At 46.3% G+C, this 13,788-nt stretch overlaps 1 protein-coding gene across 2 annotated transcripts; it reads right to left on the bottom strand.

The window, feature by feature from the left end:
• Positions 1–810: 810 nt before the first annotated feature.
• Positions 811–11,618, bottom strand: PROX2 (prospero homeobox 2). Of its 2 annotated transcripts, XM_023184043.3 has the most exons (4): positions 10,314–11,618; positions 6,409–6,516; positions 4,792–4,986; positions 811–3,286 (listed from the first exon to the last, which is right to left on the bottom strand). In XM_023184043.3, exons 1-4 carry the CDS (start codon positions 11,616–11,618, stop codon positions 3,116–3,118), a joined length of 1,779 nt encoding a protein of 592 aa, XP_023039811.1. In that variant the 3' UTR covers positions 811–3,115. The 2 variants fall into 2 exon arrangements, with proteins under 2 accessions (XP_023039811.1, XP_023039817.1); XM_023184049.3 differs by lacking the exon at positions 6,409–6,516 and having other exon boundaries at positions 10,887–11,618.
• Between the last annotated feature and the right edge of the window lie 2,170 nt (positions 11,619–13,788).

Below are 13,788 nucleotides of genomic sequence, written 5' to 3'. Positions count from 1 at the left end.
CCCACCTCAGCCTTCCAAAGTGCTGGGATTACAGGAATGAGCTACCGTGTGCAGCCAAAAATATATTTTCAAGACACTTGTAAAATTAGGTTAGGGAAGTGCAATTTTAAATTATTTTCTTCTGAGGATTCTATATTTTGTCATTGAGAGCAAAGACAATCTTTTAAAAGTGGACCTATGTAAGAGGGCTGGGTGTTAGAGCTTTATTAAAGAGTGCTATGCTATCTGTTTGCCGTTTATGCTTTGCTCGTTCTCTGATGGAAAATAAATTGTTTAGGTACGCCTTACATGTCCAGGAGATGCCTTCAGCCTCTCACCGTTTGAGTCTGGTTTGGGATTTGTATACTGTATGAAACCGTGTTTGAAATAAAGGTACCTAATGAACATTTTCCTCCATGGGATACCAATCAACTGCCTGCTTTTAATTGATAATTGGGCATTGACTCCTCAGTAGTGCCATCATCATAAACCACAGTGCAGACCCTGTAGTCCACCATTGAAAAATTAGACAATTATGCAGTATTTGAACATGTCTAATCTAGGAGAGAGTAGCACCCAAAGCTGGGCACGGTGGCTCATGCCTATAATTCTGGCACTTTGGGAGGCTGAGGTGGGAGAATTGCTTGAGTCCAGCAGTTCAAGACTAGCCTGGGTAACATAGTGAGACCCCCATCTCTACAGAAAAATTTTAAAAAATTAGTTGGGCATGGTGACATGTGCTTGTAGTCCTACCTACTTGAGAGGCAGAGGTGGGAGGATCACTTAAACCTGGGAGATCGAGGCTACTGTGATCGTGGCACTGTGCTCCAGCCTGAATGACAGAGTGAGACCCTGTCTCAAAAAAATAAAATAGCGCCCTCATATACCTTAATGGAAAGAATGACCAGATCTTTGGCAAAGTGTGATTGCTAAAAGAACATAATAACCCACTCAGCTTACACTCCATGTGTTTCCAAGAGAGAGGGATACACACTTGGTAGAAACAGAAAATTATAATCAAATAGAATTCTTCTGTTGGCAGAGCATATGTATTTATACATTCTTCTGTGTTTAGCTCAGTGGTTAGAGAACACTTCCTGGAAAGAGTGCAACACACAAATGTTTTCAATTTGAGCTTGTACATTTCATCTAATTGGTCCCTGAGACAACGTTCACTGCCCTGGAGGTGACTTGGCTCAGCCTTTAAACACACACTAATGAATTTCAGGTTTGGGACAGAAGAAGGGCTGCTCTCAGTTGGACAATCATGTGAACTTGTTTCCCCTGTGTGTCTAACTTAGGTATGTAATGTCACTCTGGATAGAGGGTTCTTCTACTGTCTCCAGACACAGAAAACTGATTGCCCGTGCTCAGAGCACTCCATGCTTGCCTGTGTTTAAAACTTAGGTTTGGCAGATTCCTTCATTTTTGTGAAAATAGGGCAAAGATCTTCTGAGTGCAGTTGGATGTATTGGAGGGCACTTAATAACCTTTAGCCTATAAAGACGGGTTTGGGCTAAGTCTGTTTTGTTTTTCCTTTCAGCTGTTTGAAGAGAAAATGTGAAGGAAAATTCATCTTTCATACCTTTTTATGCTGATAGTTCTAGTAATAGTTTAGGGATTTTATCTCATCTGCTCCAGCAGCGCCCCAACAGAAAAATCATGGAAGTTGAGTAGCCAAATATGAAACTTGTTTTATATAGATAGGAAAGAAGCTAATGAACTCACAGACACCCCTAATCAGGACTACAAAGCCCGAGCTATGTATTACCCCCACCCAACCCCGCGTACCTTTGGCAGTGCTTACAAAGACTTGATCCTGACTAGCTTAGAAGACAGATGCAGTTACTCAGCTTTGTACGTGTCTCGCCTGTATGCTCAAGAGTGGGTCACAATTTGTGTTGGGCCAGCAGTGGGGTAAATGTTGATTTCATGAATTCCATCATCAGTGGAAGGTCAGCCATGGACTGTAATTTTGTTACAGAGTGGGAGAATTTCCATTTCTGTGTGATGCTGCATTTGTCCCAGTTATGCCATTTATCATCTGCAAGGCTGTGCACAGCCTGTGCAAGCCTCCTGTCTGGACCACAGTTCTTCCTTCCTAATTTAAGCAGCGTGGGCCAGATGATCTCCTAAGGCCCTTTCTACCTTTCACAGTCTGAAGTTCAGCTTCTGCATATATGAGGTTGGGGCACCAATTGCAATGGTCAACTGGAGACTATTTGCATGATCCAGCTGATAAACTCTTCCAGCAGACAAATGTGAATAAACAGCAACACTGAAGTCCTGCAGAAAGTTTGTCTTGAGTTTGCTGAAATGATCAGCAAAAATCTTGGGCGGTGAAGTGCTCCTAAGTGCTGAGCAGGAGTTGTCAGGTGATGGTGCCCTGTCAGCGCTGGATGCTTACTAGGGGTGGGGTCCTGCCTGAGATCCTGAGTTAACTGCAGGAGATGGGTCCAGCACGCAGTCGGGCATCAGAAAGTCTTGGTTCCTCCAGGCTTCTGACTGTCCCTATCAACCCAGATGCCCTGGCCTCATAGGCTTTGGCGAGTTACTTTGCAGTTCTAAAGTTTCTGTTTGGTCATTTTTTAAATGATGATAATAACTACTTTTCAGGGTGAAAAGCTTAAAGATAAAGTATGTGAAAGCATCTAGCAAATAGATGGCGCTTTATAAGTAGGAGACTAAAAACAGCAATTTGTAAAAACCCCAAATAAGATAACCTTATCTGAAAGAGGGGTTCAAAAAACTAACATTTGTGTGTGAATAACGTTGCATAGGACATACTGTCCTTTAATCCTTAACAACCTCATTTTACAGATGCAGAGATACCAGGAAGTTCCCAGGGTCACAACACCTGGAAACAATGGAGTTGAGCTTCAAGTCTTCTGATTGAAAACTTGTGTTCCTTTTACAATATACTACCAATACAGTTAGTCCATTTTATAGTAAAATTTCAATTTCTGATGATTCTGGAAAGGGAAATAAATGATCAAAATGGTAATAGTACCTATTTTGGTAGAGGAGATTTCCTTGTGCCCTTTTTATATGACTACAGCTATATTGCCATTTAAGACAAACCCAGGAAACGCTAGCCAGTCACTCCTCACATTGTGAGATCTTAACCCCGAAACAGCTACTGGGGATAGCTGGAAGATTTGAATATCTCTGGGATGTCACTGTCCAGTTTAGAAATAATTTTATAAATGGGTTTCTTCCAGGAAGGATCTGAGTCTCTCCCTGCGGAGACAGCCCTGAAGAATTCCTGTAACGTCAAGCTGGCGATTTCCAAGAAGCAATCTGGAACCTGCATTTCCAAAGAGACCCACAAGAAAGAAAAGACGTGAGGTTGGGGAGCACTGGTGCCAGAGCCCTCACTAGCGGACGCTGCCTGTTTCTTGGGAAGTGGGCTAGGAGCATCCCTGCTCTACCGGCCCCTGATTCTGCAACCCTAGGAATCCTCTGCTCCCTCATCAGACACAAACCTTGATATGACAGCTCCAATGAGAAAGTCCTGGGAGAAGGTGAATTAAGGACATTTCCTTTGTAAGAGAAGCTGATCCCGCTAATGGGTGACTTTTTACTAAGTAGGTCAGAAAATCTTACTGAAAGTAAATCTGTGGCTCAAAGAGACTTTGGTATTCTTTTCCCTAGTACTAACTGTGGAAGGAGTGCCCCCAAGCTTCTGACTGTCATACCTCATTCCACTGCCTTTTAGGGCTGGGTCTGAAAAGCTTACACTCCTGCTGTCAGAGCTGGTTGACAGGGGTGCTGTTCTAGAATCCTGACGCAGACTGGCACCATGTATGATCGGTCGCTGCACCGCCAAGCTCCAGACCCAGCTTGGCTTGGGGCTTGCCACCACTGCAGGCCAAATAACCACCCTCTGTGGAAAGATGCGGCAGTGCTGCCTGTCCCATACTGGCCCTGACCCCTTGAGCCTCAGAAAGGGAGACATGGACAATTTTCCCCACAGGTAGCCTTAGCTTTCCAAACGTATTCTGACTGACCAGTCAACCAGTGGATGACCACAGTTCTTGTATTTCTTGGAGGTATCAATAAACCACTCTTGGTGATCACAGTCAAGGGAGAAAGCAAGAAGAGGGAAGTGTAATCTGTGACCAGATATACCCAGCACCTGCAGAATCGGATGCAGCGCAACAGAGCTGTCGGCCGTGCATGAGGCAACACGCGTCTCTTGATTAGGAATGTGCACCACTGACACTAGGCTCACCCTTCACTGATGCTTTACCTCTGAGGTGCCACCAGTGTGCCTTCATAGGGATCCCCGAGGGACTGCGCTTGAGTGTTGTTTATTGTTATTTCCAGAAAGGATTTGAGGTGACTTGAGGGGCCTTCCATAGAAGGCCCACAGATACACTTTCAAGGGAAAATACAGATAAGAACCAAATCCTGAAAAGCATAGAAATTGTTGAAAAAACCTAGGCCAAGACTAGGTGTCACAACTGAGCTCAGGATTCTGTCCTGAGCCTCCTGGCACTAAGGCAAAAAGGTCAGTAAGTGATGTAACTTGATAACGACAGGGTGTTCAGTCTAAGATGGTGTAACACCTGGCATACCTCTCCCTAAGCTTCAGAATGAAGACTGGCTGTAGACTCAGTTTGCTGCTTCCACCTGTTGCCCGAGTGAAGATGTTGAGGCTGTGATCTTTGTGGATGATACAGCGATTGGCCCAGGCTGCCCTGGCTGTCAGTAACTTAAGGAGACACAGAAGGGGGATCTTTCCTAAAACCCGAATCATGTAGGGAAGACACTCATTAGACTTCATGGGACCCCAGTACATGGTCTTACCTCAAAGTCATTTCCCTTGTTATAGTGCATATTGAGAGCTCGAAAAAGTTCTGAATTGCGGAGAACCACCAGCATTTTGGGATTTGTGACACCATCTGAAATTGCTTGCCGGGCAGATTTTTCCATTTGGATGTAATAAAACTCACGAAAGTTGCTGAACCATTTGATCATCTGGGAGGTAATGCAGCGGTTGAACTGTACAAACAAGAGGTCCATCCAGTGAGACATTTGCCATGAGGTGCTCAGAATTAGAACCGTCTGCTTCCAGCTCAGTATAGGGGTTCATATACATGGCTTTAACCAGCATTAACAGGGGCTTCCTTTAAGAAAACAAGTGAAGCCACCGCTGTTTTCCAAGCCTATTCAGTTATACTCAGAAAAATCTAAATTGGCTTCAGTACCCGTTATAACAATTTTTTTTTTTTTTTTTTGATATGCTAGATTCATGAGGGTTGTTTTACCCATTGAAAAGCTTTATGTGGTGTTTGAGTGGGACTTAGGGGTCAAGATCAGTGTGGTGCCAGATTTTGCTGCACCCAGGTGGATTGCATGGCAGGCCTGGGGCCTTCTGCCTAGATAAAGGGCCAAGGGAAGGGCAAGGTATAGGTCAGGGAGCAGTTTATTAGCAACTTTGAATTGTGGAATGAATTGAAATCAAAATCAGAGGTTGCTTCAGGGATCAACCAACTGAATACGAGGGAAAGAAAAGCTTGAATGATGTAGGCCGAAAGTATTAACAGCCCCTAACCCAACACCCAAGGTAAAGGAGGCCCTCAGAAACCTTTTATGGGAAAAGGAGAGGTCTGGTCCCAACAATTAGTTTGATTTTCCTTATTGTCACACTTCATCTGTATGTACTTTCACTCAGTTTTGAACTATAGCAACTTGAACATAAATTTGACAGTGACACACACACACACTCTCTCTCTCCATATATATATATATATATATATAGGTTTTTGTTTTTTGTGTTTTTTTTTGAGATGGAGGCTCGCTCTGTCGCCCAGGCTGGAGTGCAGTGGCGTGATCTCTGTTCACTGCAACCTCTGCCTCCCGGGTTCAAATGCTTCTCCTTCTCCTGCCTCAGCCTCCGAGTAGCTGGGATTACAGGTGCCCACCACCACGCCAGCTAGTTTTTGTGTTTTCAGTAGAGACGGGGTTTCACCATGTTGGTCAGGCTGGTCTCCAACTCCTGACCTCAGGTCATTTGCCCACCTCAGCCTCCCAAAGTGTTGGGATTACAGGCGTGAGCTACTGCACCCAGCCTATTTTTTCTTTTTCATAGTGTCCCCAGCCAAGGCAGAAAACTAGCCAAAAAGGCCACTAACTAGTGTTTCTCTTTCCTGCTACTTTTCCTGCCCATGTGTTTCTGTTTGGGGGGATTATCTACAGCTCAGTAGCTTAAGAATTTAGACAGCCAACCTTTCTAGCCTAAAGTTATTCATGATTATTTGGGTAGAGTCTCAGCCCAGAACTGGACATTGCACCAATTCCATCAACAACACTAAGGGGAGCTTGAAGAGCACATATGATGACTTAGGACTTGCCTCACACCAGGCGAAACACACTGTCACGTGGGAGTTCTGCAGAAGCTGCAATTTAGTTGAGTGACTTTACCTGAACATCAGGAAAATAAGCCTTCAGGAGGTTGGAGCTGGGATATCGTGCAAAGAAAAACATTAGTTTGGCCTTCTTCAAGTGACCAGGGTTTAGACCTTCTTGGATTTATCTCAGTGTCAAGGAAAATGAACACTTTAAAATGCCAGTTTATCAATTAACTAGTGAATTCCTTGTTCCTGTGGTTTCTGTTTGATTTCGTTTTGTTTTTCTGATTGGAATTGTGTATTTCCTCCATTTTTCTGTCTCTGGAAGCTCTGGTCAAATAAGCTGAATGCCATATGTGCACAGTTAAGTCACAGGATGTGAAAACCATCTCGATGTGGAAAAGTTATGTACCATACATGATGTCAAATACAGTTTGGTGTATTTTGTGTATGTGTGTGTGTGTGTGTGGTGTCCCAGTGGGATGGGAAGAGAGGGCAGTTCTGTCCCAGATAAATGATTTCAAAGCCCCAAGCGGAGATTTACTTCCCCCTCTGCCTCAGTTTCCTCAGCTGTAAAACGAGAAGAATAAGCTAGGTGGTCCCCATTCTGGCTGTCACTCTTATCATTGCCTTTGTAGTGTTGCCTTTATAACCAGCAAACATCTAAGCAGGCTTAGTACCAGCTCACATTTTGTTCTTGCTCAAGAAGCTTAAATGGTTGGGCAGCACCCACTCTCCATTTGCCTGGCAGAACTGTCCTTCATCTTTCAGGTCTCAGCTGAGAAGCTCCCGCCTCTGTTAAACCCTTCCTTGCCAAATTAGGCCTTCCTTACCCTGGGCTATGAAGACCCTTTGTACAAACTGTGTCAGCAATGACCTTACTGGAATTTTTACTGCATGTTTGTCTCCTTGTTTAGACTGTGAGCTCCTTGAGAGTGAGGACCTTATCTTTTCATCTTTGTGCCTAGCCCTGTTCTAGGAACGTAGTAGGTGCTCAATAAATATTTGTTGTGTGAAGGAGTGAGTGAACGGTCAACCTTAATCCATACACATATATGGAAATTATATTCCGAACTATACCTTACTTTGGGAACAGACAGATTCCTTCTCCTTTAACAAGAGTTGGAGAATTGTGATGTGACTGCCGAGCACTGGAGCAGGACAGAAATGAAAAAAAGATTCTTACACAAATACATCTTGCATTTTCAGGGACACTCCTTAGGCTAGGTGAGAAGCATTACACAGAGTAACTTGGGATCTCAGATCTGAGAGCTGTAGTTTAAGACAATCAAGACTTCCACATAGGATTAATCTATTTAACCAAAAGAAACCAGACTAACTGACTAGTTATAGGTGGCCCAGGCACCTGGTTGCTGCACAGAAGACCCCTCCCTGCTACCCCATCAGCCCTGCTTATCCTTCCTACAGATCCACAAATGCTGTGGAAAGAATCCTGGATTGGGATTCCAAAGACCCAGTTTCAGACACTGATTTTACCACCTATTAGCTGTGTGACCTTGGGCCAGCCACTTAACTACTCTAAGCCTCATTGCTAAGATGTGCAGTATAGTGGTTAAAGCTTGTACTTGGCCATCAGATCCCGGGTTTGAATCCTGGTTGCTCATTAGTGTGGGGCTTTGGGCAAGTTAGCTCCCTTCTCTGTCTCTGTTTCTTGGATACCCAGTCTTAGAGTGGATGCTTGAGAACAGTGAGATAATACAGGTCTAAACCCCTTATCTGAAATGCTGGGCCAAATGGAGTTCGGGTTTCAGAATTTGTTAGCTTATAAAGATAATAGGATGTGTGTACCACACATTAATATCCACAGCTGAGACAGTCTATAATCCAATACATTCACATTTCTGCAGCAAAATGTATGACTTACTAAGTGGGATAAAATCTATAAATAGCCTCCAGTCAGCGCAGGCCAGGTTTTGCTACCGAAAAAAAGATTGTATCAGTCTTAGGTGGGGGAAAAATCATAGGGCTTTATGGGTTTCAGAATGTAGCTAAGTGGTGGTGGACACATATGTGTGAAATGCTGGTAGCAATGCCTGCCACGGAGAAAGTGTTCTGTCAGTGCTTCCCTCATGATCTTCACATCTGCCCTACCTATGTCACAGGATGTCATGTGAACGTAAACGTTCTTTTTATGCTGTAAAGCAGCTTGCTCTCAGGTGGTTTTCGTGGTCCACAGGAATAAATCTCTGGTCTTGGAATATAGGCAGCAGGAATGGGGGAAGAGTTGAGGGGCCAGGGTGCTGCCAGGTGGCCCCAAGTCATTCCAGAGATAGTCAAGTACTTCACCCATGAAGCCAGTCCTGGCTTAGGTATTTCTTAGGATAGGCCCCAAACCTCCAGAAGCTCTCTGAGCCCAATCCCCAATTTGGGGGACCAGCAACAGGCACATGTAGGTGCTCAACAAATAGCAAATTCTGGGGGACCATCTGCCTGAGGTGTTTTTGCAGCTGTCTGTATTTAATGGAGAGTCAACTAGTGGTTATCAAAGGCCCAGACAGTTAGCCTTTCTTATAAAGAAAATCTGTCTATGGTGGAATCTCTGCCTCCAAGAGTGGTGGCAAGTGAAGTGTTCTCAGCGTTGCTTTTACAGTTGCTCGCTGACTTCCAGGTTAACTTTGGGGTGTTTCCAACAGCTTTGACCGGCAGGGGGCGCTCGTGGCATTTAGGACACAAAGGCAGGTTCTGGCATGGTAATGAGCTGGTCCCACCCCATCCCGCTGCCCGCACAGCAGCTGCCAGACAAAGGACACGACTGTTCCCACCTGGATATGCAACTCCACAGACTCATCAGCCTCTGGAGATTCGCCTCAAAGCTGCCCACGAGAAGCAGCAACGTGAGCACAGCTAGCTTAAAAAGCAACATCCAAAATATATTCTCAAGAACTCAAGTTCTGCAAGACACTTGTTAGAAGTGGATTATTCTATGGGTCATATGGCTTTGGGGCTGTATACATTCTCCTCTTAGAGCTTCCACTTATTCATGTTAAAGGCTCGGAGAATTCCTGCAGAAAATAAACGATCTCAGTATTTCTCCAAGGTACTTTTTCTCCTAACTCAACAATTATTTCTATCCCAAGGGTTACTCTGGGAAATACATTAAGAGAGTAGCGTTTGCTTAGGGGTTGCAAAGATGATGCAATAAGATCCAGACCCCTGCCCATCAGCCTGGGCCACTCAGGCCTCCTCATGGGGAGCCTCCTCTCCCTTCATATGCCCAGCCCCTAGTCTCCAGGCACTCCATTGCAGCTTGGAAGTTGTTCCTTAAACTGAAGACTTCTGGCCATTTCCAGCTGCCTCTCTGGGTTTAATCCCCGAGGAAAACTTTTCCATCTGGCCCAGAAGTGTCTGGTCCCTCATGTGCTCCCCATGAATTATCTACACAATACAGAATTTTTGCTTGTAGAGTTATGGGGTTGGGGAGGCCATACCTCAGATGAGGTCATTCCTTTGACCTTCTCCTCCTGAGTGTATGGGCAGCTGACAACCAAATTATGAGGTTCTTTCTTCCGTTGGGTATTTGTTGTATTTCGGAAGCCTATTTGAGTCTCAAAACAAAACCCTTTACACCCAAAGGAATAAGTCAAGTGGCAGAACCCGATGGGTCATAGAAGAAGGTAAGTAAACCTTCTTCTCAAATCTATTTTTTGAGACATTTTTTCTCTCTGTTGCACAGCTAGAGCGCAGTGGTGCAATCATAGCTCACTGTAACCTCGAACTCCCAAGCTCAAGCAATCCTCCTGCCTCAGCCTCCTGAGTAGCTAGGACTACAGGCATGCACCATCATGTGCAGATAATTTTTTACTTTTAGAGATGGGATCTAGCTATGTTGTCCAGGCTAGTCTTGAATACCTGTCCTCAAGTAATCCTCCCACCTTGGCCTCCCAAAGCACTGGGATTATAAGCATGAGCCACTGCACCTAGCCAACAATGAGAACTTCAATTGCTATTAAAGGATATGTGGACCGAAGAGAAAGGCAGTGCCTCAGTGACGGTATGCAGGCCTCCCTGTTCCATCTTCACCGAGGGAAGAAGGTGCAGACTTTCCAGATGGGCAGAGGTGAAAGGCAGCGGACACTGCTGCTGGCTCAGGACCAATGGTTGCGGTTTAGTAGTTCTCCAAGGTCGTAGGGCGGGCTCTGAGGAGGGGTGCCTCTGGGAAGATGAGTCCTGGGGAGGACTGCTACTCCAATGGCCTTTGTTGCATCCATAACCCAGTAGCTCGCTAAGAATCTGATTTTCCTGGATGTGGGAAGGTGCAGTGAAGGGACAGTTTGCTGGGAGATCCTGACAGCGTTTGGGGATCATTCTTGGAGGGATAGGGTACCTAGGAGAATCTAGAGGCTTGGCCAGTGACAAGTTTCCTACTGGGACCCCAGCTTGTAGCTGGACCCTCCTGGGCAAGGCAGCCAAAGCAAGTGGATCTTCACAGGCCTCTCCCACAGGAGGTGAGGGCTCGCTTCTACCCTCTGGCACCTGCCCCTGGAAACTTCTGCCCAGATGAGTCAGGCGGCCTGGTGGATCCAACAGTACCTTTTGAAATACTGAATCCACAGCCCGGGACACTGCCCTGGTCAGCTCTTTCCTCAGAATCTCCAGTGAATCTGGTGCTCCAGATGGAAGGAACCTGGGCTCCTCAGACTGTTGGTGTTTTTCTGCCCCAGAGAGGTCCTTGCTGGAACCCTGCTGGTGGTCACCATCTGCAGCCCAGGGGCGAGGCCCACAGCCATTCCCCTGCTTTGCACTCAGAGGGCCTTTCCCGGTGCCACAGCCTCCTGACCCCTGAGCTGTGTCCCTGGGCTTGGCGGCCTGTAGGATGTGCTCTTGCAGATGTCTTAGCTGTTGCTTCAGCAGGTGAAGTTGTTCTCTCACACGAGGGCCCCCCTTCCTGTTGCCCTGGTCCCAGGCAGGGGGTGGCATCAGGAGGCCTTGCTGTGTGGGAAGGCTCTGCTTCCTCTTCCTCTCTCGGGCCTTTTCTGGGCAGCGTGGGCTGTCCCCAGCTTGTGCACTGCCTGGTACCAGAGGATTCGGGGAGAGACACATGCCTCGGACGATGGTTTCCACTCTGGCCCTCTTTGCCTGGATGTGCTTATCACCAAACCATTCGGGGTCTGAAGGGCTGCAGCTGGGGACCTGGCTCCAGGGAAACTGGGAGTCTCTACCCAGCTCTGGAGGAGATGAGTTTCTCTCACCTTCCATACAGGCTTCTGCCAGGTGGGAGCAGATCTGGGGCTGAGGAGAAAGCAAGATGGAGTTTGGATCCATCCCAGGCACTTGTTTGGGGCTTCAGGAATTCCTCCTTATTTCCTCAGCTGGAAGTGCACCCAGAATGAGCTGGGCTTCCTCCTCTGCACTTAGAAGGGTGAAGAGCCACTGTCACTAAGGAAGGATTCAGATTCTGGGATGCCACGGCTCATGAACCTTCTGGGCAGACTCCTAAAATTAGAGACAGGAAGAAAACAGTACATGTGACTTTGAACAGTCCTTTTAAAATTTGAATGTGCAAACATTCAATGCGATCTTGTTAAAGTGCAGATTTCAATTCAGTAGATCTGGGGTGGGGCAGAGATTCTCCATTTTAAACCAGCCCTCAGGTAATGCTGATGCTGCTGGTCTCAGAACCCTACTTTAAGGAGATTCTCAGAGTGATCTTACAGGGAGAAAAATCTTCTCCTGCTTGGCATAACAATAAAATAATAATAATAATAATATCATAGTGGCAGCCACCTGAACAAGTGGCATTATGCCAAGAACTCTACATCCATTACTTAATTTAATTAATTTGTCATAACAGCTCCATGAGAATGTGGTCATGCCTATTGTCTACAGATAAGGAAACAAGATCAGAGAAGAAGCTACTTCCCTATGGTCATGCAGTTAGAAGTGACAGACTGGGGTCAAACCAAGCTTTGTTTGATTCGGAGTGACTTTTCTAGTGACTAAGGGCAACAGAATTACCCAAGGCACTTTTTAGAAATAGCAAATTCGGCAGGGCACGGTGGCTCACGCCCGTAATCCCAGCACTTTGGGAGGCCGAGGGGGGCGGATCACCTGAGGTCGGGAGTTTGAGACCAGCCTGACCAACATGGAGAAACCCTGTCTCTACTAAAAGTACAAAATTAGCTGGGCGTGGTGGTGGGTGCCTGTAATCCCAGCTACTTGGGAGGCTGAGGCAGGAGAACCGCTTGATCCCGGGAGGTAGAGATTGCCATGAGCCGAGATCGCCCCACTGCACTCCAGCCTGGGTGTCAGAGCGAGACTCCTTCTCAAAAAAAAAAAAAAAGGCAAATTCTGACCGGGCACGGTATCTCACGCCTGTGATCCCAGCACTTGGGGAGGCCAGGGTGGATGGATCTCCTGAGATCAAGAGTTTGAGACCAGCCTGGCCAACATGGTGAAACCCCATCTCTACTAAAAATACAAAAAATTAGCTGGGCGTGGTGGCACGCACCTGTAGTCCCAGCGACTCGGGAGGCTGAGGCAGGAGAATTGCTTGAACCTGGGAGGCAGAGGTTGCAGTGAGCCGAGATTGCACCATTGCACTCTAGCCTGGGCAACAGAGTGAAACTCTGTCTTAAAAATAAAAAGAAAAAGAAAAAGAAAAAAAAAACCATTGTCGTCCTAACTCTCGGAAAAATCAGATTACGTATTCAATGTTCAACTATTTATTGAACAACTATTTAAAGAGCACCTGCTGTGTGTCGGGCCTTCTTCTGGGCACATGGAGTGAGCAAGATCAGTATAGTCTGCCCTCCTGGAACAGGCCGTCTGGTAGGAAAAGCAGAGAATAAACAAATATATTTTCAGTGTGTGATACCTGCCGTGAAGAGAAAGCACAATAAAGGGTTGGAAACTGGAGAGAGCGGTTGGGGAGAAGGAGGGAGCTATTTCAGGAAAGGCTGCCTAGAGCTGTTTTATTCCCACAAAGCATCAAAGTACACTATACTCCAACTATGTCACTTGCTTTCTAACTAATAATCATCATTAAACTGAGCTGGGCACGGTGGCTCACACCTGTAATCTCAGCACTTTGGGAGGCTGAGTTGGGCGGATCACGAGGTCAGGAGATGGAGACCATCCTGGCCAACACAGTGAAACCCCATCTCTACTAAAAATACAAAAAATGTCCGGGCGCTGTGGCTCAAGCCTGTAATCCCAGCACTTTGGGAGGCTGAGACGGGCGGCTCACGAGGTCAGGAGATTGAGACCATCCTGGCTAACACGGTGAAACCCCGTCTCTACTAAAAAATACAAAAAACTAGCCGAGCGAGGTGGCGGGCGCCTGTAGTCCCAGCTACTAGGGAGGCTGAGGCAGGAGAATGGCGTAAACCCGGGAGGCGGAGCTTGCAGTGAGCTGAGATCCGGCCACTGCGCTCCAGCCTGGGCGACAGAGCCAGACTCCATCTCAAAAAAAAAAAAAAAAAAAAAATACAAA

This window comes from Piliocolobus tephrosceles, chromosome 6, assembly GCF_002776525.5.
Source record: "Piliocolobus tephrosceles isolate RC106 chromosome 6, ASM277652v3, whole genome shotgun sequence".
Classification (NCBI taxonomy): domain Eukaryota; kingdom Metazoa; phylum Chordata; class Mammalia; order Primates; family Cercopithecidae; genus Piliocolobus; species Piliocolobus tephrosceles.
The sequence above is the reverse complement of the archived record's forward strand: the minus strand, read 5'-3'. Positions and strand labels throughout refer to the sequence as shown.